The sequence below is a fragment of the Mus pahari genome, chromosome 12, assembly GCF_900095145.1.
Source record: "Mus pahari chromosome 12, PAHARI_EIJ_v1.1, whole genome shotgun sequence".
NCBI classification, from domain to species: domain Eukaryota; kingdom Metazoa; phylum Chordata; class Mammalia; order Rodentia; family Muridae; genus Mus; species Mus pahari.
The window spans coordinates 29873635-29900429 of record NC_034601.1 but is presented as its reverse complement, the minus strand read 5'-3'; the positions used below and the strand labels follow the sequence as shown (position 1 = coordinate 29900429).

General features: G+C 46.2%; 1 protein-coding gene across 2 annotated transcripts in view; it reads right to left on the bottom strand.

Moving 5' to 3' along the window:
• Positions 1-26795, bottom strand: part of Mylk (myosin light chain kinase) — a 245032-nt gene that overhangs the window by 103365 nt on the left and 114872 nt on the right. For both annotated transcript variants that reach the window (XM_029544243.1, XM_029544242.1), the window contains exons 4-10: positions 18710-18758; positions 17731-17881; positions 16228-16393; positions 13888-13906; positions 12255-12769; positions 3823-3957; positions 57-209 (exon numbers count right to left, since the gene is read on the bottom strand). In XM_029544243.1, coding sequence (XP_029400103.1) covers positions 57-209; positions 3823-3957; positions 12255-12769; positions 13888-13906; positions 16228-16393; positions 17731-17881; positions 18710-18758 — 1188 coding nt within the window. The remainder of the gene's footprint in view (positions 1-56; positions 210-3822; positions 3958-12254; positions 12770-13887; positions 13907-16227; positions 16394-17730; positions 17882-18709; positions 18759-26795) is intronic.

Below are 26795 nucleotides of genomic sequence, written 5' to 3'. Positions count from 1 at the left end.
TGCAGACAGACGTCGGTAGGGGAAATGCATCTAACAGTGTGCTTGAACGATCCTACCTTGGACAGTGACAGTGGCGCTGCAGGACACCTGCCCCAAGGCATTCTCAGCCAGGCAGGTGTAGGTGCCACGGTCCTCTGGCAGGGCATCCTGGATGTGGAGCTCGGCCACCCCTGCCTCACAGATGGAGTGAGCAAACTGGATGGGCTGCCCTGCAGAGGGAAGCATAGAAGGAAGGGCTCAGGCCAGGAACACCTGGTGGTAGTGCACCATCCCTGTCCCTAATGGGGCAACTGTCATGACGCCTGGGCTGCCCCAAATCCATGGAGGACAAGAGCGGGCCTGGAAAGACATGGCAGAGTCACTCTGGAAGAATTTGGCATGCAGAACGGCAAGAACAGACAGCTGGCACTTTGGGATAATCTCCATTCCACACACCTGGGAAGAATCCTGCAGGGTCTTTTGGTCCACAGCCCAGGCTCAGGCAGAGTCGACCTCACCCAGACTGAACATGCGGCTCTCAGCTCCCTGGAGGTGCCTCCAAAATAATGATTTCCTTTCCCATTATAGATATTGATCAGAAAGCAAGCGGCAGCTCCTCCCTAACGTCACAATCATGCTCATTTCCTCTGCACGATAAGCTACGCGCTAGCACTCAAGGGAAGGATAAACATAGAGAATAGAAAATGAATGGTCCTTCTACTAGAAACCCTCTTTATGTGCAGTCCTATAGGGCAACAGGTTGTAAGCAGTGAGCGTCAGCGCCGTCCATAATACTGCACGCTCTAAAAACGTTAGCATTCTATAACGGAACCTTCATGTATAGGCAAGTAGCCTGTCTCCTCACTGAAGGGTCTGGCCTGCTAGCAGGAATGTGCTCATCTGCCATATAGGAAGCAACTGTCTGCTGCTTCTCTTGCCAGGTCCCCAGTCCTAGTTTGCACCTCATAAAATTAAGGGAGGGAGGCAGGAGAGGCGGGCCATTTAGTGAGGAAACAGCCCTCGCCACAAAGCCATGTTTTCGTCTGCACATAACAACACTTTGTGTTTCCAGGACAGTTTTTGCGGAGACTGCCAAGCAAGAGGGAGGGAAAAGAGCCTTCCCGATCAATCCATTGCACTCCATGAAAGTGAGACTCGGAGGGGAGGAGTGGGGGGAGGGGGGCAGACTCTTACCATTGAAAGGACTGAGTACACTTTGCTTTTCTTTTTGTAACAATGACACCCCTAAAACCTGAGATCACCAGCTCACTGCTTGACAGTCCTCAGCTTGGCTCCTCTGTCCCAACATGTGTGGCAAGCATTAGGAAAGCTTGCCTTTGTGGATGCACAACCCCTGACTCCTAGTTGCTGGAGAAAGAAGCTGTTGGCTGGTTCAGATGGCTGGCGTGATAGAGAGTTAAGAAACTCACAGCCTAGAGGCTTGTTTGGACGAGTTGGAAGCCACAGAAGGTGAATTTAAGCACTATTGCCCTCTAGTGGGAAAAGTGTGGATAGCCAAGGTCTACCCCATGCTCAATATTAAATATATTATAATAGTTAATCATTTACATTTAATATTATTTAGAATACAACATATAATATGTATTTATATGATTGATATATATATACACACATATACATACACACACATATATATATGTGTGTATATATATATATATATATATATATATATATATATATATATATATTCTTTGGGGATTTCATACAATGTACTTTGGTCACTCTCCCCCTCATCCCTTCCAGATCCGTTCCCATCTTAGCCTGCAACTTTGTGCCCATTTTGTTTTGTTTTGTTTTGCTTGATTAACTCAGCACGTCCAATCTATGCTGTTCATATATTCTTGGGAATGGAGCATGATAGACTTACCAGGGGCCACACCCTTAAGGAAAACATGTTCTCCCTCCCCCAGAAGCCACCAACTACCAATAGCTCATTAGCTAGGGGTAGGGGCTCATGAGACCTTCCCTGCTCCATGCTAGAATGTTAACCAGCTGGATCTTGTACGGGTCTCGTGCAGGCAGCCGCAGCTGCTGTGGGCTCACGACTGCATTAGTCCTGTCTTGCCCAGAAGACAATGTTTCAGCCCAGCCCTCCTCTACTTCTGGATCTCATGGACTTTGTGTTCCATCTTCTGAGGTGGTCCCGAGTCTTGGGATGAATACGATGTTGATAGCTCATTTGTGGCTGGGCATTCCGACGATACTCATTTCCTGCTTACTGACCAGCTGTGAGTTTCTGTTAACCACTGTCTACTGCACAAAAAAAACCCTGTTTTGTACTGACTTATACAATTTGGTTTCACATAGCTGGCAAACCAAAAGTGCTATTTAAGTAATGTGTGTTTGTGTGTATGTGTGTGTGTATGTAATTAACATTAATATATTAAAATATATTAATACATATTTTTAATAAAATGAAAACAATTTTATGACACGAGGAAATTGCACATGAAATTCTTATTTCAGTAAACTTTCCACAGTCTGCTGTCTTTATGCCACAGTGGTGGAGTTGGTTAGTTGTTACAGAGGTGTGTACCCTGGACACCTGGAAGGATTTACAAACTGGCTCTCCGGAGGAAATGCTCGTTGGCCCTTGTTTAGCTTTGCCCGGTCAAAGCGAAGCTCTCACTCAGACCCATGCTTGGCCCTTAGGCTCACTCTGGGCTCTAGCTGCAAGCAGTCCTTGTCCTCAGTCCTAGGTCTGTCCATGGAGGGTGGGGGTAGGAGAAAAGGCAGACTGCGGTGCTCACCTATCTACCGAAGCTAACCGGAGGGAGCTCGCACAACACGTGCTCGCACTCACTCCCTGGCAAAGCCTGAAAGAACTGTGGTGACACAGAGGCTTACAGCAAAGGGTCAGGACAGTGACACACCTGGGGACTACTTGGTGACAAGCGGTGGATGCTGCCTCTTATGAAGCCTGTGCTGTAAGATGCAAGAAGATGCTGTAAGATGTAAGATGTGGCTTAGATCCAAACTAGAAGATCAGTTACCTGATGACTCTGGGCTGTAGAGTCCCCTCTTAGCAGGTCCCTAAGGTTTCTCCCCAACAGCCTCTGCCCAGCTATGCCCACTGAATGGACTCTTCCCAGTTTTAAAGTCAGTCTCCCACACTTAAATTAAGTTTTAATCTTAAAATTAGAAGGCCCTCAAAAGAGGAGAAGGATGAGAATATTTGGTAATTATTTTTTTCAGAGAGTTATTACTTATGCCAGGCAGTGGTGGGACACACTTTTAATCCCAGCACTTGGAAGCAGAGGCAGGCAGATATCTCTCTGAGTTCATGGCTAGCATCTTCTACATAGTAAACTCCAGGACAGCCAGGGCTACATAGAGAGACCCTGTTTCCAAAACAAAACAAAAGCCAGAGAGCTTTATTTAATTATAGAATTACAATTAACATCCTAACAAATCACTAGTTCTTATTCTAGATCCGCCTGCCACTCGATAAAAGGTCAAATTCCTTGGCTATGTTCTGATGTGGGTCACTGGGTTATCCATATGCAATGTTCATTTATCGACTCAACAAATGCTTACTGATGCTCTCTTGGGAGCCTAATCACAAGACATGAAACTGAGCTGCACGCGCATCCTTGGGCAGGAATGTCACGGCCGACTCTAGACATGTGAAGGAAGTGAGTTTTCTCAGCCGCCCTGCCAGGCTGGCAGCAGTATTCCCAAAGAGCAGATGAGCCAGGCCAGCTAGTGAGCAGCCAAGCCAGTTTCCACGCCTTCCCTTCTCTGCCCTTCTGAGGCATATATGGTTCGGAGTGAGAAGTGAACTCAGGGGCATCACAGGGACTGGAGCAGGGGGAAACTCACCATTGAGCAGCCAAGTGACCCGGGGTGCTGGAGTCCCCTGCACAGAGCACCGTAGCACAAAATCCTGACCCTCAAAGACAACACTGTCCTTCAGAACACTAGAGAATGAAGGGGCTGTCTGTGTCAAGTTCGGCCCTGTAAAGGGAAACAACAGATAGGCCCGCTCAGGTCCCAGCTCACCCACCTGGTGACCAACCAGTTATCCCAAGCCTTGCAAGGCAAACAACCCATTGTCCTGGGCTTCTTCAACAGCTGGCTGTGTCTTGCTTACCTTCATCCTTAGGGAGGAAAGGCATTGATGCCTGCAGTCTACTCGGTACAACTGAAAGGGGGCCTTCCAGGGTCCCAAAGCTTCCTAGCGCTCACACCCAGGCCTGCCTTGTCTCCTTGTGACTCGGGCCTCTCCTGTCTCCCTTTGACATTTGACCTCTGCTCTCCTGATCTTCCTGGCAGAGCCTTCTCCCTCCTTTCTGGGTGTGACAGTGAGCCAGCTCTCCTCTTTATACATGCCATCCCTGATTACACGGGTTCATTGCATGGTTCAAATCTGTAGAAACTACAGGTCCACAGTGGGAATATTTCCATCTGAAATTATTTTAATTGTCTTTTCCAATTCTAGGAATGAATCAAACGGCAAAGAATCATCTGTGTTTTCCAAGTATGGCTGTTCTAAGTCAAAGGTTCAAAATGACAGAGGACACACACACAACACACACACACACACACACACACACACACACACACAGATGAATTCTCTACTCTAAGAGACCTGGCAGCTGAACTTTCAAAGTTCAAACCTTCCACAATGTGAATCTGAAAACACTTTAAATGTTGAGGACCGGGGCTGGAGCGATGGCTCAGTGGTTAAAAGAACTGACTGCTGTTCCAGAGGTCCTGAGTTCAATTCCCAGCAACCACATGGTGGCTCACGACCATCTCTAACGGGATCTGATGCCCTCTTCTGGTGTGTCTGAAGAGAGTGACAGTGTATTCACATTAAATAAATAAATAAATAAATAAATAAATAAATAAATAAATAAATAAATAAATAAAAGCAACGGGGCCAGACTCTGGCTTCTAAACCAGCAGAATCAACAGGGCAACTGGGTAATTAGAAGTCATAACTATACTCCTAGAGAGAGGTGGAGGCAAGCTATACTGCACTGCAGGGGTTAGTGACAGTGCTCATGAACTTGGAGGGACTGTGGCAGTCCAGGGATGAAGTTCATCATTTCCCACAGTCAGATCCACAGTGAGGCAAGGTTCACACCAACTCTGACTCCCTCACCACACTCTCTCTAGACCTCAGGAGGGTAAGCGGTGGGTGAGCAGCTCTGACTCTGCACCACACTCTAGACCTCAGGAGGGTAAGTGGTGGGTGAGCAGCTCTGACTCTGCACCACACTCTAGACCTCAGGAGGGTAAGTGGTGGGTGGGCAGACACAAGCCAGAGCAATGGCGTTGAGGAAGGAATAATTGGTCCAAGGGCTGTAGGAAGGCACCATCTCAGCTTCTCTGAGTCACCATCAGATCGCCTCACTAGGGGAAGATGCTACTCAGAGTCACTGACAAGATTATATTCCTAGCTGTCTTGGGTTAGAAACATGGTATCTTTTATAAGGCACTTGACAGGTAACATAACTGTCCTGTGTTCTCATCTGGAAAACAGCTGTACCTATAATTATCCATCAAGGCAATTGGGACCATTTATATAAAATAAAGCAAGCAACGCAAGGACAGCATTTGGCACAAGCCTATTCCATAGAACAGAGGTTCTCGACTTTTCTAATGCTGTGACCCTTTAATACAGTTCCTCACGTTGTGATGACTCCCACTATAAAGGTTACTTTTTTTGTTGCTACTTCAGAACTGCAATTTTGCCACTGTTATGAATTGTAATGTAAATATTTTTGGAGGTAGAGGAGTCACGACCCACAGGTTGAGAAGTGCTGCTATAGAATACCCCCTGTGAACATTTACCACTCTCATTGAATAGAACTTTTTTTTTTCTAAAATGTGCTTGGAAGAAACTGTGCACAGAAGCTGTGCAGAGAATCTGTGTATGGAAGCTGTGCACAGAGGCCGTGTATAGAAGCTGTGCTCACTTGGAAGCTGTGCTCACTTGGAAGCTGTGCTTGGAACATGGACACTTTGGTGTGGTAGAGTAGAGAGGTAAATGAAGAGCTCAAGAGCAACCAAGAAGGAAGAGGCTTCCCTGCGTGGCTGAGGAGGGAAAACTAGAGGCAGAGTCATCGCTGCCAGATAAGATGTCCACGGAGGATGAAAGCGATGGAAGAGATGCGTGAGTCGAGGAAGACAGCCTTTATGCAGTCAGTGGAAGGGGATGCTAAATAACATGCCCGGCACAGACTGTGTCTCCCTAAAGTATTTGCGGAGAATGAATGGGAGATTTGTGGTAAGGAGTGGCTGCAAGGTGGCCGACACCTTAAGAGGGTACAGGGATACGGAGTACTTCTAGAAGAACAGAGAAAAACCAAAACCAGAACCAAACCTCTGCAATCTACTCCATAAAAGCAGAGAGAATGTCATCACAAAGATTCTAGAGCAAGCTTTCCAAAACACTGGATATGAACCAAGGCTTGAGAAAAACACACCCCCACCTCCCGAGCTCAGCCGCATCTTGGTAAGGACAGCTAACTTTGTGGTCTCTTCTGTGGTGTTTTGAAAAAAGAAAAGTCCTCATAAGCTCACGAGGAGTGGCACTGTTAGGAGGTCTGGCCTTGCCGGAGTAGGTGTGGTTTTGTAGGAAGAAAGTCTGGCTCCGTCTTCACTTCCTGCTGCCTGCCAATCCAAATGTAGAACTCTCAGCTCCTTCTCCAGCACCATGCCTGCCTGCGCGCCGCCGGGACAGTCAGAGACTAAAACCTCTGAACTGTAAGCCAGCCAAATTAAATTTTTCCTTTATAAAAGAGTTGTTGTGGTCATGGTGTCTCTTCACAGCAATAATACCCCAAGTCACCTTGCCGTCACCGTAGCTCTCGGCAGCTTTGAAAACCAGAAGCAACTATGGAACTTGGGAAAATGAGCTGTTTGTCAAGGGTTGAGAGAGACCAGAGCTCCCGACCACAGCCCCAAGAGAATCATCACCACGGTCCGGGTCCAACAGCTCCTTTGCTCCACCTCCAGGGCTGTCCTTGACCTGACTCAGCTTGGTCCATGTGAACCACTCCTGTCTCCAAGATATTTGTGAAAAAGCAATTGTTTAACATCACTGCCACCGAGGTGGCAATATCAGCTGGACCTAAGCAATAAAACTTAAAAGGAAAACCTGGAAAAATGTGCACGGCTATGAAACTCCAGCACATTGTCAGAGCCCTAGAGGGCCCCATGCAGGTAGAGAGCTATATGTATGCTCAAGGAAGACCTGGGAAGGCCGCACTTTCACCCACGGCTGGCCTGGAGGCTCTGTACTGGCAGGAAACAAAGGCTAAGCCGAGTTGTCAACTGTCAGCACTAATCCTGAAGATTTGCTCAGACACATGCAGAGCCCCTCAGCCAAGGCTGGAAGACACACTGGTTATTCACAGCCAGATCTAAACCGAGTCCAGTCATCAAGATGACTATATGGAGACTTCATTGGACATGTGGTAAGTGATCTGGTACTACTGATGTTTCCCAAGAGTCCATGCACTGGGTCCCCAACCTTTTAGGAGATGGTAGACCCTTTATGGGGGAGCTAGTGGAAGAAAGTTAAGTCACTGGTGGGGTGTGCTTTTAGGGCATATTGGAACTACAGCCCTTCATCTCTTGCTTTACTCCCCAATTGCAAGAGCTGGGGAACCTCCTCCACCACAACTTCCCTGGCAGACCTGCCTCTCCACGGGACCAAAGGTAGTGGAGCTAGCCGGCCATGGACTGAAACCTCAAACTGTGAGCCAAAGTAAATCTTTCCTCCTTTCAGTCAATTATTTGATCACATGGAAAGAAGGATAACACATCCAGACTTTATAGAATAGGAAAAAATAATTAAAGCCATTCATTCGATAAAAGATTTATATCCCAAATATATAAAGAACTCTTAAAACTTCACAACAACAAAAGACCCAATTTTTAAAAATTGGAAAACAATTTTTCACTAGATAGCTCTGCAAGGAAAATATGCCAATGTCCAAAAAAGTGCATGAAATTATATTCAATGTTAGTTAGTCATCAGGGAAATGCAAGTCAAAGACTCAGAGAAATAAGTACAGATGAGCAAAACGTGGACGGAATCTGCTGGTGCGTGTGTGGGGGCATTGGAGCCTTGGACACTGATAGTGGAACAGAATGGTGGTACCACTGTGGAAAACAGTCTGCAGTTCCTCAAAGGGAAACACGGCACTAGCACATGGCTCGACAAAGCACTAGCCCACAATGCTCACAGTGACCCCCCCAGGAAAAAGCAGCCAATGTTGATAAGGGAGGGGCAATCAGCTTTCTTCCAGGATGAGAGCCCCCTGATAGATTTTCCAATTCTAAGTGGCCAGCTCTAAATGTATGCGCTTACAGGTAATATTAACTAGACTAACTCTCTCTCTCTCTCTCTCTCTCTCTCTCTCTCTCTCTCTCTCTCTCTGTGTGTGTGAGAGAGAGAGAGAGAGAGAATGTGTCTGTGAGTGTGAATGTCTGAGTGTCTGTGTGCGTGTGTGTGTGAGTATAGGTGAGAGTGTCTGTGAGAGTGTGTCTATGTGTGTGAGTGATGGGTGTGAATGTTTGTGAGTGTGAATGTCTGTGTGTACATGGGTTAATGTATGTGTGTAAGTGTGAATGTCTATGTGTGTGAGTGTGAATGTGTGTGTGAATGTCTGTGTGTGTGCATGTGTTAATGCATGCATGTGTATGTGTGTGGGGTGTGAATGTCTCTGTGTGTGAGTGTGAATGTCTGTGGGTAAGTGTGAATGTGTGTGTATGTTTGTACATGTGCATGTATGTGTGAGTATGTTAGTATGTATGAGTGTGTGTGTGTATGTGTAAATCAATAATTGTAGAATAAGATGTCATGAAGTAGAGAAGTAGTGATGGGGATACATGGGAGAAACTGGGGCAGGAGAGAGAGGAGTATAAATGTGCAAATGCAGCATATTCATGTATGAAATTTTTAAAAATTAAAGTAAAAAAAAATGCCCAGAAAGCAGAAACACAGCAAACATCATTTATCTACTAATGACTGGGCAAACACAGCAGGCTGACCCAGTCAGTGGAATGCTGTTCAGGTATAAAGGTAAATGAAGCACCGGCAGGTACACAAGGATGAAGCTCGGAAACGTTCTTCTAAGAGAAAGAAGCCATTCACAAAAGACCACACGTTATGGAAGCCCACTGATACAAAATGTTCAGATAGGCAAATCCATACAGACAGAAAATAAATAATGGCTGTTGGAGCTGGGGCCTTGGGAACAGCAATGTCTGATGAAGGGTAGGGTTTGGAGTGACGGATTCAAGTTAGATGGTGAATGTGTTAAAATCAGTGAATTACAAACTTTAAAGGATAACTTTTATGTTATATGAATTCTGTCTCAAAATTGCCTCCCACACAAACCAACAACAGTAACAGCAAAATGAGAGGAATTTGTGAGAGACAAATGACCCCAAGATGTGAATAAGAAAAACAGAAAGAAATAGTTTTCTCTAAGATTTAGACAAACTCACAGCAGACAAAGCCATGGGAGAATCTCAGCTCTGCAGACATCTCGTTGGCCTTTGGTAGACCTGAAGACACACATCTGCTCCTAACAAGACACGGAGCCTGGAACAGCTGATGAAGCCGGAGCTGCTGGGCCTGCCAGCCCTGCCCACAGGTGCTCCGTCTCCAAAAGGAATGGATAACATTCCTTGTGAAGAAATTCGCCAACACAGTAAAATCCCAGTAAAGGGGCAAGCAAGGGAGCTTCAATGGACTGAATCCCTGTGTAGCTACCAATCACTTCTATTTATATATACTAATATTATTTTACTGATATTCTTGTCCATGCTGTCCAAATTTGAAGTATTTTTAGGGCCAATACAAGAAATCACATAAGCTTCAATCGAGAATAAGTTAAAAAGAAACCATGAGACCATCATCATGACTTTAAACAGCACCATGTGTCTAATATTTGCCAAAGTCTACATTTTTCTGATGTCTCACAAAAAAATTAAAAATTGTTTCAGGGGCTGGAGGGATGGCTCAGCAGTTAAGAGCACTGACTGCTCTTCCAGAGGTCCTGACTTCAATTCCCCAAAACCACATGGTGGCTCACAACCATCTGTAATGGGACCTGGTGCCCTCTTCTGGCATGCAGGCATACATGCAGACAGAACGTTGTATACATTATAAATAAATAAATCTTTAAAAACATGTTTCAGTTGGAGTCATTCAAAGTCCACAAGAGATCAACACTTATGTTATTTATAATTTTTAATCTAAATATTTTGTACCTTGTGCCTCTCTCCTTTCTACGTCCCTGTAACTCATGCATTAAAATAGCTTGGCAAAGGTTGTTGGTCCTGTAGAGTTCCCAACTTTGTGTATTCTACTTGGTGACACTACTCCTGTGATCTTGTTTAATAGGTTTACCAATGGTTTGACATGACCCTAGGGCCCACGATAGTGCATTATGTATTGAAAGAGGAAATTTAGACATTGCATTTATTTAGTGTGTGTGCATGTGTGTGCCCGCCATAGCAATGGTGTGGAGGTCAGAGGACAACTTGTGGAGGTTGCTTCTCTTCTCCCACAATGTGTATCCTAGGGATTGAACTCAGGGCATCCGGCTTGACAGTAGGGTTCCTTTGCTCACTGAGGCCTCTAATCAGCCCAGGGGGAAAAGGCTATAGAAAAACAAACGGAAACACAGACTGACTGACCAACTTCCTCTCTTTTCCTTTGTTCTGGTGCCAGAGATCAAACTCAGGAACTCCTGCAAGCTACACAAGCACTCTAACCCTGAGCTGCGTGGTCAGTCCTAACCCTGAGCTGCGTGGTCAGTCCTAACCCTGAGCTGCGTGGTCAGTCCTAACCCTGAGCTGCGTGGTCAGTCCTAACCCTGAGCTGCGTGGTCAGTCCTAACCCTGAGCTGCGTGGTCAGTCCAGTAGCTTCTCTAGAGCAGTGTGAAAACAATAACATCCGAAATGGTCAACAAAATGAGGAGATGCTGAAATTATCCATTCAATCTCACAGTGTTATATGGCTTCTAAAGAGTTTGCCTTCAAAAACTATTAAATCATATAGAAAGATGTTTATGTTACATGAGTGAATTGGGATAGACAGCAGCATTCCAATGCATTCTGTTTAAAAGACATTAAAATATTTATTTCGGAGCCAGAAGATTATATATGGTTTGAATCCTGAGCAATGAACACGCATTGCTTCTATAAACAGACACGGAATAAGCACAAAAGGCATGGTACTCCACCTTCTCGTATTTCTTGAAGCCTATATATTTAGTGAACGCTCATTCTCTGTGGTTACGGCTGAGTCATGGCATTACTTGGACAGCTGAGGAACCTAAAAAAAATGTAGCTGTCAACTGGCCTTGGAGTGGACGGGGAAATGGCTGTTTTGATGTGATTCTGCAGTAAACATCTGATTAAGAATCAAGGGTTGGGAATAGTGACTTTTCCCTTGGCCTGTGGGTGAGGATGACTAGGTGTGGAGCTGTAGGACCTGAACTACCTGAGGCATAGGAAACCCACGAAAGCCAGCACACCTAGCGAGATGTACTCACGGTCCACCAGGAGGCTCCAGCTGCAGGACACCTAGTAAGCAAGGCTATTGGATGCTGTGTAGCTGTATCTCCCACTGTCTCTCGTCCGGGCTTTCAGCAGGCACAGGTGATGGGATGCACCATCTTCATAAATCTCAGTGATGCCCTCCCGTCTCCCCACGGGGATGCCCTCCAGGAACCAGCCCACATCAGGCTTTGGTATCCCTGAAACTACAGGGCCATGTGTGGAACACATGCCCTCAGGGAACACTGTGTGCTTATAAGGTGAGGTGGGGAGAGACAGACCAAGACGGAAGAACTCAGGCTGGGTGGAACTGATTCCCTACTTCTGAGCCCACCTCGTCTTGGATCCTGCACTCACAGAGTCGAAGTCCTGTGAGGGGCAGGGTCCTGATGTGGGAGAGAGCAGGGTGATGGGCCAGTTCTCCAGGAAAGGGAGGACAGAGAGGAAGGCACATGCAGTGTTTGACATGACGGAGACACCAGGGATGAGTTAGAGCATAGAACCAATGCTGTGTTTCATAATCTTGGCTGTCTCTCTAGTAAGCAAAGGCATTAGAGACTGAACGCTTCCTAAAGGGAAGACCCTGGAAGGAAGCTGCCTGGAGGACCTCGTTTAAGGGATGCATACATACGGGAGATGCAGACTGGTGTGTGCTGAAGGAAGAGAATGGCCATCAAGGAGCTACATTTTGGGAAGCAGCGCTTTAATCCGTTTTACTCACCCTCGCAGATGAACTTGACTGTTTGACTTTCAGTGACTTCCTGGCTTTGGGGCTGACTCTCAAATTTGGGGAATGTTGACTCCCTTTGACTCTCTCTGGGGATGTTCCCGGTAACAAACTTGTTCCCAACGGAGCCTCCCAGGCTACACTGTCTGGTAGGGAGTGTGGCTTGCTGAGGGGCAGCCAGACTCTTCCTGTCTTCCCCAGGAGAGAAGGTCCCTATGGCCGGCACTCTCGCTTCTGGCTGGACTTTCAAGGCCTGCAGAGTGATGGTGCTGGTGGCCTTCTGCAGGACGGAGGACTGCAGGACCTTTCTGGGAGAATCCTCACACAGCTTCGGCTTGGGCTCCTGCGGGGACTTTAGGTGACTGTTGGTGGCCCGGGCTGAGGAGCCACTCCTCTGGGGACTTGGGCAGTTCCTACTTTCAGCCACAGTCTCTGGGTCTTTGGAGACTCCATTGGTCACCTCCTTCCTGATGTCTGGACTGGGAGCTTTGGTTCCTCTCACAGCCAACCTGTATGACAATGATGGTCAGGAGGGGAGAAGGCACCAGGGACAGAGTGGCCACCTGGTTACTTTGCAAACATTACTTTCTACGGTACAGATTTCAGATACCACAAAGCCCACAGGGGAAAGTCAATAGCAAAGTACCGCAGCTTGCTCTGTGTCCCAAGCCAGAGCCAGGGGACACTTGGCCCTCCCTGTCCCTTGCTTCCACCAGTAGTCCTGGGCATTGATACATCTCTTCTCTCTGGGGCTCTGGAGTTCAAACCAACCACAGGCTTCCCTTGCTCACAAGGCCCCTCCCTAAGCCAATTCTAAATAGTCACTGCAGACAACCTTTTAAAGACATAAATTGAGTTATAGCACTTGGAGGCCAAGGAGTTTTTCAGCTTTCCACTCTACTAATAAAGGTGGGCATCGCAATGGCAGAGCCCTAGCGGCCTCCTGCCACACAAGCCACTGACCTGCAGCCGGCCAGGCTACTATAGCCGCATAGGGGTTGTCTGGGCCCCACAGAACTCCTCTTGGGGCTTTCCAGCACCAGTCCTTCTGTTTGGAATATGTTCTCCAGAGCTTTTCTTCACCTGCTAATGTTACACTTCCCTGGTCTGTGTTCAAATGTGGGATTTTTCAGAAAGGGCACTCTCAACCCAGTAATTGAAATTAGTGTCTTCATCATTATTCCCTACAGGGACCACAGTTGTAATTCCATATGTGAGGCAGTTGACAGCCCTTCTCTACAACCGACAGTCAGCTCTACCCTGGGTCTTGACATCTCTATGCTTCACATCCTGAAAGGAAGGAAGGAAGGAAGCCAGGGGTCTGTAGGCCAGAGCAAAGTGGCTTTTGGCCTGGGGTGGGGTTACGTGGCCTTTAGTGCGGTCTGCTTTGGGAGACACCGAGACTATCCTGAGGAAGACACAGCACTGAGCATCCCAAGAAACTTCATAGGGATGGAACCTCCAATCAAACCAGACAGCAGACCCCAGGAGAACAGAGCAAAGTACCTCAAGCAAAGCCAACCCTCATTCCCTACACAAGGACTTCAGAAGTCAGGGCGCTTGGCTGCTGTTGTTCTGTGCGGGGGTATTTTAAGGTAGAAAACAACAATTATGAAGGACGACGTACCTAGCGGCATTGTCCAAACCTGGAAGAGGGGCAGAGAGACAGCTGGTTATTTTATATGCCAAACAGAGACAATGCTAAGGTGACATCTTTTTTCTTTAGTACAGCGCTTCCCTGCTCGGGGCTCTGGGTAGGCTGGGAGAGCTTCCTCACACTAGAGACACTTCTCTGACTGGGCTTTCAAACAGCAGCCGGGGCCTGAGGGTGCGGACTCCATTCTGCTCCACCAAACAGGAGGACGCTTTGTCAACTGAGCCACATGCAAGGGACAAACCCTCTAGTGGAAAAGCCAACAGCGCTTGGCTGCCTTTAACCTTCCGAACTCCCTCCCCCCAAAGTGCATTTCGGACAGATAAGTGCTTTAGAAACATACAAAGGAAGTAACATTTTACACGCCCAGGAAAATACAATATACTGTTTTCTTACCATGTACTGCTTTTTTAAATAGTATTGTGGAAAATTCCAAAATATCTACTAGTAGAAAGGCAGATATTACAAGCCCTTGAAAGCCTCCAGTACGGTGAGGATAGAACAATTTTACCATCCTGCCTGTCTCTTTTCTCTTATTCTGTTTGTTTGTTTTTGAGTACTTTCAAACAAATCCCAGCCATGTGTCATTTTGTCATTACAGGCATTAAGAGGGAGTGGTTTTTAAATGCAAGGCCGTGGAAAATAAAGAAAGGGTGGCTAAACCTTGTTGCAGAGACCTGACAGTTTCCAACCCACAGGGAGTGGCCAAGTCACATTCTTTGATCAGGACTGGCATTTCTTGTTTTAATTGCATCTGGTGGGACAGAAAATACCAGTGGGCGCAGCACATGGAATGTCTCAGGGTGGCTCCATGACACCTGTCTCAGGTAAATACGCTTACACACACGTTTCTTCCTGGGGACTGCAGAAACACTTAAACCAAAATAAAGAGATGGTAGATAGATGGATGGATAGATAGATAGATAGATAGATAGATAGATAGATAGATGATAAATGACAGAGAGATGGATGGATAGATAGATGTTAGATAGATAGATAGATAGATAGATAGATGATTGATGATAAACAGATACATGGATGGAGAGGAGAGAGAGAGAGAGAGAGAGAGAGAGAGAGAGAGAGAGAGAGAGAATGCATAGTTTCTCAGGAAAGGATGAGATACAGAAGGGGGAATCACAGGCAGAAGTGGGGGAGACAGAAGCAATGAGGTCACTTCACTTTCTGATCCTTAAGCCCAAGGCATATCTCTGACCAATCTGTGAGCACCGGGCTTGCTGACTCCTCCCCTTGCACATGCTCAGGCTTCCCCTGGCTGGACTTGGGGAAGGCTAGAGAACTGTAAGCAGGCGATTAGAGAGAGTGCAAAGGAAGAACAGACAGGGACTGAGGAAGCAAGGAAGAGCAGCATGCTGACATGTCCAGTCTGGTGAGGAGGATCCTGGGTAGAAAGAGTTGAGCTGAGTGAGAATTTTGTAGGGTCTAAAAGAAACTTGGGACAAGGTTAACTGAGGTTCCTATTACCATACCAAAACACATGCTGGCCTCTAGCCTCACTCAACATCTGTAGCTCCTCCCAGTTCTTTGCATGCCATCCCCTCCCCTAAACCTCTCCAGCTCATGGGCTTCCCTTTCCCCAGCTTCTCATTCCTATACAACCCCACCATTTCAGCCACACCTTCTCTCTTGGCCATCTTTGGTTGCTTCTCTTCCTGTCTGGCTCTCCCCATCTCTCGGCCAGCTTCAGCATGCTAGCCATGTTTAGTCTACTCATTTCTCTTTCTGTTCTGGACTCTTCCAGATGCCTCTGGGTGTACATTCCCTCACATCTACAATTTAAAACCTTCTCTTCAACTCTACCTTAGAGCAGGTATGTCCTCACTTTATACACATCTGATTTGATGGACAGAATGGACAAGTTAGATGTCGGGCAGGAGAGGCGACAGAGCATCCGTCACATCAACTCAAACATAGTCAGAGATATGAAAACAAGCCATGGTAGAATGCGGCTTACAGGCTAACTCTTTATAGCTTGCGTGGTTTGCTTTTTCATACACACCAGGTCCATCTGCCTAGGGACCCTTCTACCTGAGCTAGGAGGAAGGACTGAGGACATTGAAGAGGCAGGGTCTAGTTAGGGACACAAATGAAGGGAACAGACAGCTCATAGCATCTTCCTCTGGGCCTGGTCTGTGAGGCTAGCCCATCCCTTTCTCTTCTAGTCAAAAACTTTGTCCTTGCAGATGCATGCTTATGTTAGTGTGCCACATGCAGACACACAAGCGTGTTAGGAACAGCTCCGTCTATGTGGGTCCTGACACCGGGAAAGCGGCCCTCTGGTATCGGCCCCCATACCTGGGATGGAGAGCTCCGCCGACATGGAGGCTTTCCCTGACCCATTCACCACCATGCAGGTGTACACGCCCAGGTCATCCCGAGTGACCCCATGGATTTCCAGGATCTGCATGCCATTCTTCTCTGACATAGACACGCGAGCACTTGGCTGCAATGGGACATTTCCCTACAAGTGGCAACAGGGGAGCTTGGTTACAGACATCTGCTCTCTTTGACCTAGTTGGCCCACCTTTCCCCTAGTCCTGCAGAATGGACACCAGGGCTTGGGTGCACAGCATCCGTTCTGTGATCTCCTCAGATTCACCATAGTGATGACTCTATTTGTTTGTTTGTTGTCAACATGACACAAGGTAGAGTCAATCTGAGAAGACAGAACCACCTCATGTCTCATCAGACGGGCCTACTGAGAAGTCTGGGGAACATTTTCTTGATTGGTGATTGATGTGGAAGGGCCCAGCCCACAGTGGGTCATGCTGTCCCTGGGCAGGTGGTTCTGGTGGGTGTGAAAAAGCAAACTAGTCACGCTATAAAGAGTAAGCCTGTAAGCGGCATTCATCTACGGCTTGTGCTTTAGCTCCTGTCTCCAGGTTCCCCCTCTAGCTTCCTCCAATGATGTACTATGATGTGGAGGTGTAAGTAAAATAAACCCTTTCCTCTTCAAGTGGCTTTTGGTCACGGTGTTTCACGCACTAACAGAAAGAAGACCGAGACAGCCACCCCTTGGGCATTCAGCCTTGAGGCTCCTACAAAGGCTTGCTGGTGACCTGTGGAAACTGCCTTAGAGGACCTGGGTTTCTTCGAAGGAATGGAGTGTGTGAGTGTGTGGACATCTGCATCTCTCCCTTCAGGTCTTTCCTGCCCTCTTTTTTTTTTTTTCCTGAGGGTGAGTTTAGAAGAATCAAGAAGAGGTAAAAGGAGTTCTACCACTCATTTTACTCAAGAGTTCCTTCTCTGAAAAACGTATTCTCTCTCTGGCCTTGACCCCACTCTTCCTGACATCCCTCAGTGCTCTGTTCTCTCTCCACCTTCCTCACTGCCTGGTACCACCATCTCTGCTACCTCTCTCCACTTGGTCCGGTTATGAGTGGTGTGTAAAGCACTTCCACGCGGAATGCCCCCCTAACACGCGGAGGCATCACTCCCACCTCAAAGATGAGGAGACTAGGTTCCAAGGGATTAGATGACTTGTCTAGCATCACGTGCTTCAAGAACCATAGAGCTGTTCCCTGAAAACCAGTGCCCCAATTCAAACCCCTTCTCTTGAGGTGCCTCGTCTGTCTTTGAACAAAAGCTTTCTGCTGTTTTGTGAGGTGAGGAAGAGAACACCATGGTCCTAGTGATAGCGGGGGACACTAGAGTAGAATGTCACTATCACATATACTCAGAGCCTTGGGCAACCGAACGGGGTTGGAACAGAAGGAACTCATTGGAAAGACAGCTTCTCAGGGTGCGAGCTCTCGGGCTTCCTGGGGAGGGTCAGAGTGTGGGTGGACCAAGACTCACCTTGAGCCAGGTGACCTTGGGTGGGGGCCGGCCAGTGATCTTGCAGGAGAATCTCCCCATCTGCCCTTCTTTGACCACAGCTCTGCCCAGTTTGGTGGCAAACTTTGGTGGGCACTCGCCCCAGATGCTAGGACGAGTCTCCCCTGGAAATCTGTCTCAAGAAAGAAGTCAACAGAGAATCCACTTAGACTGGGTAGCAATTCAGCTCCTCCAGTCCTGCCTAGGCCACTTAAATTGTGTTCAGAAACCATTTAAGGGTTGTTTTCCCAACTCCATGCCTCAAACCCTTCTTCTAACACATCTTCTCTCTCAGTGGCACTAGAATGCATCACCTCCATCACATGGGCACGCATCTGCCTCGCATCTACCAGCCTCCCTTAAACCTTAACTCTGGTCTAAAGCCTGGATTGTGGACAATAGACCAAGAGCATTCTTGCTGTATGTAACCTCCAGAGCTGACTCATGGAAACCTCCAGAAAGATTCTCCACTCTGCTTTTTTTTTTTTTTTTTCTTTTGCCCAATATTCTAGCTAGGTGTAGAGGCTCCAGGAGATGGAGCTACAAAACAGAGAAAGTACGGGCTCCTTAAAGAGAATGTGGAAGGCTCCCATCCATTCAAGAACAAGTTAAGAAATAAGTTTGGGCTGAGCCACCTAGATCTGGGGCTCGTCTGTGTCAGCAGCTATTGTTAATACTTGTAAATCTACTCGTTTAACTTTTCTAGCCATTATTATCTTAATTGTTGAGAATCCGCTGAAGTCCATAGGCATATTCCTTCACTCCCTTACTATTTAGCAGCTGAGCCAAAGATGCTATCCGCAGAGGTTTCCAGGTCAGAAGATGCTGGGGGAAATGATTCTCAATGTACCACTAGGACCTCACTTTTCAGTTATTGCAAGCTAGGATATGTAAGAGGCATGCCCGTCAGCAGGAAAAGACAATGCAACCCTTACTCTGGCTTGAGCCTTCCAGAACTTACCCTGAGGCTTTAGAAAGAACAGGCTGATCACACTTCTTCATAAAATTCCCTGTAACACACAGAGAGAAGGCTAGAGAGTCAGGGCCAGGTTGCATCCACCAATGTAAGCAACGAGTCATGCGGATTCAACTACAGGGGAAGATGGAGTCACATGTGAACCTTGATGAGCACATTCTCACTCAGTGTGAGCACCAGGCTAACGCATCACAAACACTGGAATATGAGTTCCTTATAATAATATAATGAATTAGGTAATTCACTAGTTTTCCATCTTTTTAAGTTTTTTAAAAATGTATTTATTGTTATTTTGTGTGTATGAGTGCTTGCCTGTATGCATATATGTTCATCAGGTGCATGCCTGGTGTCTGTGGACATACAGCACATGAGCCACAAGAAGGTATTGGATCTCCCAGAATTGGAGTTACAGATGGCTGTGAGTCACCATGTAGGTACTGGGAACTGAACCTGGGTCCTCTGTAAGAGCAGCAAATACTCCTAACAGCTGAGCTGTCTCCACATCCCTCTTCCTGACTTTTTTTCAGTGGGTAAGAAAAATGAAATTTAGAGAAGTCACATGTGGAAATAATAGAACCTAAAATGATTTGGGAATTTATCAGCTCTCTCAAGTTCTAGAATACTCAACCTCTTGGCTGAGTTGTGAGGTAGTACTTGGGATTTTCAGTTGTTAGAGTTACCTATAGAGATCCAGGACTGGTCCAGAATATGACGTAGCTTAAGTGAGGGGAGGAGATGCCGTGTGCATCTCTTACCATATCTATTTACAACAAATAGAATCAATACTCAGTTCTTCCACAGAGGGAAAAGCAAATAGCAACAAATAGAAATAGAACAGGAATGAGGGAGCCACCATGAAGCCACATCTCCCAGAATCAGCAGTACTGCCAGTCCTCGGCAAGCTGCCACTATGCTAGGTACCACCAATTCTAGCTGCAAAGTTAATATGCCCAGTGTCACTGAGCCTGTGTGAGCAGCTGACATACCAGGCAGGAAACAGCAATATAGCAAACCTAGAGACATCATGTGGGGAACCCTTTATCCAGGTGCTACAGCTGGGGAGGGAATATAAAATCTGACCAGAAAATAACAACGCAGTAACATAACTACACAATAGTGGTTTGGTTTTGCGTTAGGAGAAGGAGGAGATAGACATCACCCTGGAAGTTGGTCTCTTTCTTCTACAAGCTGTTAATGCATATAAAAGCCTACTAAGACCCACATGGAAGGCTGAGTCGTCATGCTCATATGAGAGAGTGTCTGCTGCAGGGAATGTACAGGACATTTATTTGGGAAATGGTGGACTTCCTTACGTTCTCTCAGCTATCACATTTCCATGACAGGACAGGAATGGACCCATGGGTAGAGACTTAATGTCACGGTTAGCATAGCCATACCTATCTTGAGATTCTGACAGCAGAATGTCAGGGAGACAAGATTCACACTAAATGCTCTGGCCACATTGAACTTAGGATGCCATGGACCAGTGATCACTGCTGGTGTATTTGTCCGATATGGCCACGGAGCGAGCAGTCTGCCATTCTACTCTCTAGCCAAGGTTGAAAGACACTTTAAGCTCATCAAAGGAGAGACAAGTTTTGAAAGATCCCAACTGACATGCACAGTTAAGATGGATGCTGGGCTCCTTCCATGCTGTTGGAGGAAGTAGAAAAAGATGCACATTGATAATAGTAATTGTTTGAGGGTGGTAGGGTGCTCGATAATTTAGTTATATTTTACTTTCACAAATATTAGCTATATTTTTAAAAACTTAGAAATAAATGGTTTTCAAAAATGGAATACAATGTGGTTACCCATACCCTGAAAAAAAGGAGGAGGCAAGTGGACAGCACCCAACCAGCATGTTGGAGCTTCTTGTACACTCTCCACTCAATGGCAGCATCCACATGCCCAGTTGCTGAGATGCGGACCCCATACCATTTACGGCACTTAGCAGTGCTCCTGTGTTACCCATTTGATCTAATGTCTGATTTTTAAAAAGTCTGCATAAATGGATAAACAAAATGTAGTCTGTTCATGCAATGAAATATTATTCAGGCGTAAACAGAGATGAAGCGAGGAAACGCTAGCTACAGTAGAAACAGACTCTGAAGAACACGTAATGTGGAGAAAGCTTATCGTGGACGGTACATATCATGTGGCTTCATCTCTAAGAAATGTTCTGAACAGGCAAATCCACAGAGAAAAGAAGGTGGTGGGCAGCTGGTGGGGCCTGCAGGAGGAGAGAAGTCTGCGCATGCTGGGAGTGTACTGATGATGCAAAAGCACTTCAGGGAACACTGGGCTAAAATGGTGAAAAGGGTAAATGTCTCATGCTTCTTACCACATTAAAAAAAATTAGATTGAGAATTAAAAAAAAAATCCTTAGGAGCTAAATATCTTAATCCACAGGCAGAAATTCCTTGAAACACACAACGAGTAAAAAACTATGGCATTTCCCGTAGAAAAGCAAAGAATGTTGCTTACAGGTGCTTCCCTGTCAGGGCAAGGATGATGTGCAGCATCTTTCAGGGCAATGCACAAAGGTGGCTGGCTGAACGTGGACCTGAGGAATGCTCACGTCAGTATGAGTTGGTATCAGAGAGCTTACAACAAACAGAACAAAGGGAATTTGGACTAAGATAACTAACAGGGTCTATTTGAGGGTCGGAGGGAATCCAAACTATAAATAGTCAGATAAGGTGAAATTAGTTCTGCCAAAGTACAAAAATCTGGCAGAGTTGTAAGTCAATGATGGAAAAATAAGTGGGAAGGAGATTAAGGTAGAATGCCGGAAACGGGGGAGGAGATGAAGAGAACTGGTGGGGACTGGTCCACTTTGTAAGGACAACACACTGAAGGGATATAGCCACTCATCTGGTCTGTTTAAAGGACAAAGTAAAGACAATGGCGGCAAGCCTCAGGAGAGGAATGTTCAGCGGAGGAGGGACTGACGGGAACCTGGTGCTTTTCCTCAAAACATGTAAGGAGACTGAACAGAAACAGAACACTGATTTAAAATTGAGTGATGTAGTTGCGTCGGCAGGGAGAAGAGAAGCTCCCCAAAGCATGTGGCAACGTGGCCATCCATCATGCATATAGGACCCCTAGCACTGAAACAGACATGGTTCATACTCATGCCAGGGCAATGAGAGCAAACCTTGCCTGTTCCAGGTGAACCAGAAAGAGTCATCCTACTTAAGCCAGTGTTTCTTATAGAAGGCTTAAAATAGCGCTTCTCCACTTTGTTAGAATAAATCCCACTTTCATAAGATGTGTTTAGTCATGCCCGGAGCCACCTTGGATTGAAGTTCACAGCTAATTGGCCATGTATATGGTCTCAGAAATCCATGTAAAGCCTTAATTAAAGCAAGGTGACACAGAAAGTAGACTGTAATCCTCTGGATCGCAGTGTGTAATTGTTCTGCAGAAACACACTGAAGGATAATGAGGTGATCGGATGCTTGCAGAACTTGTCAAGCATGCTTGGATTTTAAAAATGAATGAGCAAAATTTATATTATCGAGCAGTACAGAAAAAGGGAGAGTAAGGTGGACATGAAAATAAAACTGTTTCAGGATAAAAGAACATGCATATTATATTTTTAAAAAAACATAAATAGCCTTAAAAGGTGACACAGCAAGGTAAGTTAAGGGATGATCACACAGAGAGGAAAAAAATTAACTCAAGTGTGATGTCAAAATAATTCTGTTTTATGCTATAGACTCGAGTAATACAAAGTTATTGTAGAAACTTTATCTATGCCTTAAATTCCCATCATGTCTTGCAATGTACCCTCAGTGAGGGTGTAGAAAGAAGAAAGGTGACAGGCAATGGAGGGGGCACACACTACAGCTGCAACTCCAACTAACTGCCCTGTGCCACCTTTCAGATCACCAATCCATCAGAGCTCCCCAACTTTTAAAGACAAGGGAGGAGACAAATAACAACAACAACAACAACAACAACAACAACAACAACAACAACAACAACAGTGAGGCAGGCATATGTCGCATGTCTCCCTAATTTAATACTCTCGGTCCCAGCTCTGTCACGTTTCAGGTTTCCCCTGATCTACATGGGATGTATGTAAACATGCAACACTTATATGTACAGTAGCTGCATTTCACTTAGTAAAAAAAGTGCACAAAGCATACTCCACAATAATTTTTTAAGTTATAACTTCAAGACTTCTCTCTTTATATTGGCCATTTCTTAAATTATTTAGCTAGTTTTCATAACTTAAAAACTTCTGGGTGTTACTGAACCCAGAATAGAACCACTATTAAACCACAGAGCCACTGGCTTAAATGTTTATGAGGCACGGTTCTAGCAAGGCTGTAAGGAAGAGGGGGATGACCCTTACCATATAGCTTGGTACTATCCCACTAAATGCCCGAAAGCTTCCCTGACCACAGGGAAGAGAAGAGGGGCCCTGTGAATGTCATTCCCTCTCCCCTGGGGGATATGGTGCTGTTCCTACTCAGAACCAGGGCTTTAGTGGTGGTGAAATGGCTGGTGAAATGGTGGTAAAATTTACTGGCAGATGATCACACTTGCTACTTAAGAAGGAGAGAGGGGGGCTAGTGAGATGGCTCAGCAGTAAAGAGCACTGACTGTTCTTCCAGAGGTTCTGAGTTCAAATCCCAGCATGACATGGTGGTTCGCAACCACCCATAATGAGATCTGAAGACAGCTACAGTGTACTTACATATAATAAATAAACAAAATCTTAAAAAAAAAGAAGAAGAAGAAGAAGAGAGGGCTGAGTGGAACTAGAGGGTGGTGAGGTGTTCTGTGTGGGGGTTTTTGCAGCAAGAAGGTCCCTTCTGCTCTCTTTTAGGCACTCTACCTGTCTCTTGTGGCTTGCTCCTGAGAGCTTGCGAAAGCACTTAACTGGCTCCCAAGGGTGGGAAAGGAACGGAAGGCTGCGGAGGTCAAAAGCGGAGAGGGGTCTCTGGAGCGAAGGGGAGAGATGCAGCCTGGTTGGGGTTCTCTATGAGAGAGCCCTAGGCACTGAGAGAACTAGGTCTGTGAACCTAAGAGATAAACAAGAGCCAAACCACACCCACGGGGCCTTGCTGACATGGCATCATGGGGAGGATTCAAAGGGAGAGGGTGATAAGATCGGGTGTACATTTTTATAGGTATTTTAAATAGTGGTGTGGACTCTGGGGTGAGGACAAGGTAGAGAAGGAGACCACTGGGAATTCTTTTTTGCAACAGGTGGGTGATCATGACATCAACTAGGACCCAGACAGTGCCACTGGGAATGGAAAGGAAAGAACTGTGTAGGGGATGGCATAGCAGGGCCTGGTGACACCTGATTTGGGAGTATTTGGGAATGGCTGAGGTTGCCCAGCTGTCCTACTTTCTAAGAAGATATGGATTGTCACCTGTCAGTTTTAAGTCTTCATAGTTCTGTGCATGTCTTAACTATAAATATTAAAGTACCTCTGCCAAGGGATTACTGTTGTGGTACAAATGGATCTTTTCCCTATACAATCTCTTCCCTATTGTGTGTTGTGTTGTATTGTATTGTGTTGTATTGTATCTGCAGTCTCTTCCATACTTAATATAGTGCACTTTTGCTAGAACACACACACACACACACACACACGCACATGCACGTACACACACACACACGCACATGCACGTACACACACACACACACACACGCACACACGCACGCACATGCACGTACACACACACACACGCGCACGCACACACACACACACACACACACACACACTGCTTCTACACTGTGATGCTCACTAGTGGATATGTTCCTCCTTGGAGGCCAAAGTCTCTATAGATCCAGAAACTTCAATGGTTCTGTATGAGGCTCTAGGAATTGGAAACACTGAACAATTCTTCCTCAAAGGATTGAACTAGAATACACACTGTTTGAAGAAGAATGTATTTCCTAGTCATCCATGGATGGGCAAGGAGTTTCAGGAGTAAGGGCATGGGGGTTATACAGGAAGGGGGACTAGCTAAACAGTTCCTGCAAGTGATTTCTTTTAACAAAGATTTTAAATTCTTATTATTTACATGGATGGGTGTTTTGCCTGCATGCCTGTGTATGCAGTACCCTAGGAGACCACAAGGGGGTTCAGATCTGTCTGGAAGAACAGCCAGTGCTCTTAGCTACCGAGCCACCTCTCCAGCTCCAGCAAGTGATTTCTTAATTATTATCCACAACTGCTCCATAGAGAAGTTGTTGATACTTTGGAGAAAGGAAACATCTCTTTTAGAGTCGCCTTCTAGGGGCCAAGACTCCATCTTAGTTTATCTCTCTAGAGCCTCCTGCCGGGGCAGCATTCTCTTGCAAACCTAAGTCAGAAAGCGCCAAACTCACCAATTACCGGGAAGCCATCAGAGACGATGCTTCTCTAATCTGAGGCACTGCTCGTTTGGTGGGATGTTGTATTAGTCACTTTGCCACTTCCTGTGCAGGTGCCAGCTTGGGACCATCCACCAGCAAAGACCGCACAGGGACAGGAAAGGCATTTTAAGCAGAAACCTAGAGCAATTCATTGCGTCAATAAGCAACTCATTGGGGGTGCATCTTGAAAGATGGTGGTCTAATAAGGACTAACAAAACACTTGGGAAAAAGGAAGGAAACTGTGATAACTGATCTTGATGGTCAACTTGACCGCATGTTGAATCGACTAAACTGAAGAGCTGGGCATCCCTGTGCGGGCTATTCTTAACTGTATTATCTGAAGCAGGGAGCCCCACCCTACTTCTGGGTAGCATCTTCTATAGCAGCCAAGATAAAGGACATGGAAGAAGGACACTGTTTTTGCCTGCTTCCCCTACCCACAAAGGACGCTTCCACAGTTCTGTTGCTGCAGCATTCCTTGCTGGCTTCGTAGAGATTTCCACCAGGGACTGAAGACCAGCAGCCCTCAGCATCCTGCGAGGACTCCAACATCAGAATGGGAATGTTGAGACATGAGACTCCTGGATTGAATAACTACAGAAGCCTTGGCCTTTCCTAAACTTCAGCATGAGCTAGTCACTGCTGGCCTACCTGCAGTACATCCTGTATCTTAATATATATATTAATATAATTATATTAATATATAATGATATATATATATATCATTAAGAAAGTCAGTGTCTTAAGGGGAGTTCTCTTGTTCCTTATGCACAGTACAAAGTCTGTGTTTTCAACAATGCATAATAAATGAAAGAGCAGAGAGGATTGTAAGCAAATGGAAAGGCAAAGTCCATATAAGTCTATGGTTATGGAAAGGAGAAAGAGGTGGAGGACTAAAGAGATGGGAGAACAAAGAGGTCCCGGGCTGAGCAGAAGGCTCGGTGGTTATGAGCACACACACTGCTCTTGCAGAGCTTCCTAGCACCCACGCCAAGTGGCTCAACGGCGGTAACTCAGGGAATCTGATCCAGGTGCTGTTCTGTCTTTATAAAAGTTGCCTTGATCATGGCATCTCTTCATAGCAATGACACTCTAATGAAGACACCTAATTTTAAAGATGTGGCTCTAGGAATCCTAAAGTCACATGTACAGCTCATGTTATGTCACAACTGGATAGTGACCCTGGAGAACAGCCTGCGGCCCCTGTACCAGGGAGGAAGCTCCCTCAGGATTTGGCTCTGCCCTAAACTTCACTAACCTAGAGGTGCTTGGCTGCTTCCCCGGTGTGGGGCTCAGGTAGCTGTGTGGTCCTGTCCCCAGGCACCTGTTCTCATGCTCCTTGGCTCTAATGGCCAAACTGAAAGTTGGGTGAGCAAGCTTACTTTCTCACGGACTTCCCTCTGTAAGTATTCTAAGGATGTTAGCTGCAGCTCAGATAGTCACCGGGCACCACTTCCTGATGGCCAGGTACTGCACTGATCCATGTATCACTCTGTGTGATGCCCTCTGCCTCAAAGGAAAAGAAAGTTCAGGAAGGCCATGTGCTCACACTTGCAAAATCAGCAGAGCTAAAACTCAACCAGGGCGGGCTGGTGAGATGGCTCAGTGGGTAAGAGCACCCGACTGCTCTTCCGAAGGTCCGGAGTTCAAATCCCAGCAACCACATGGTGGCTCATAACCAT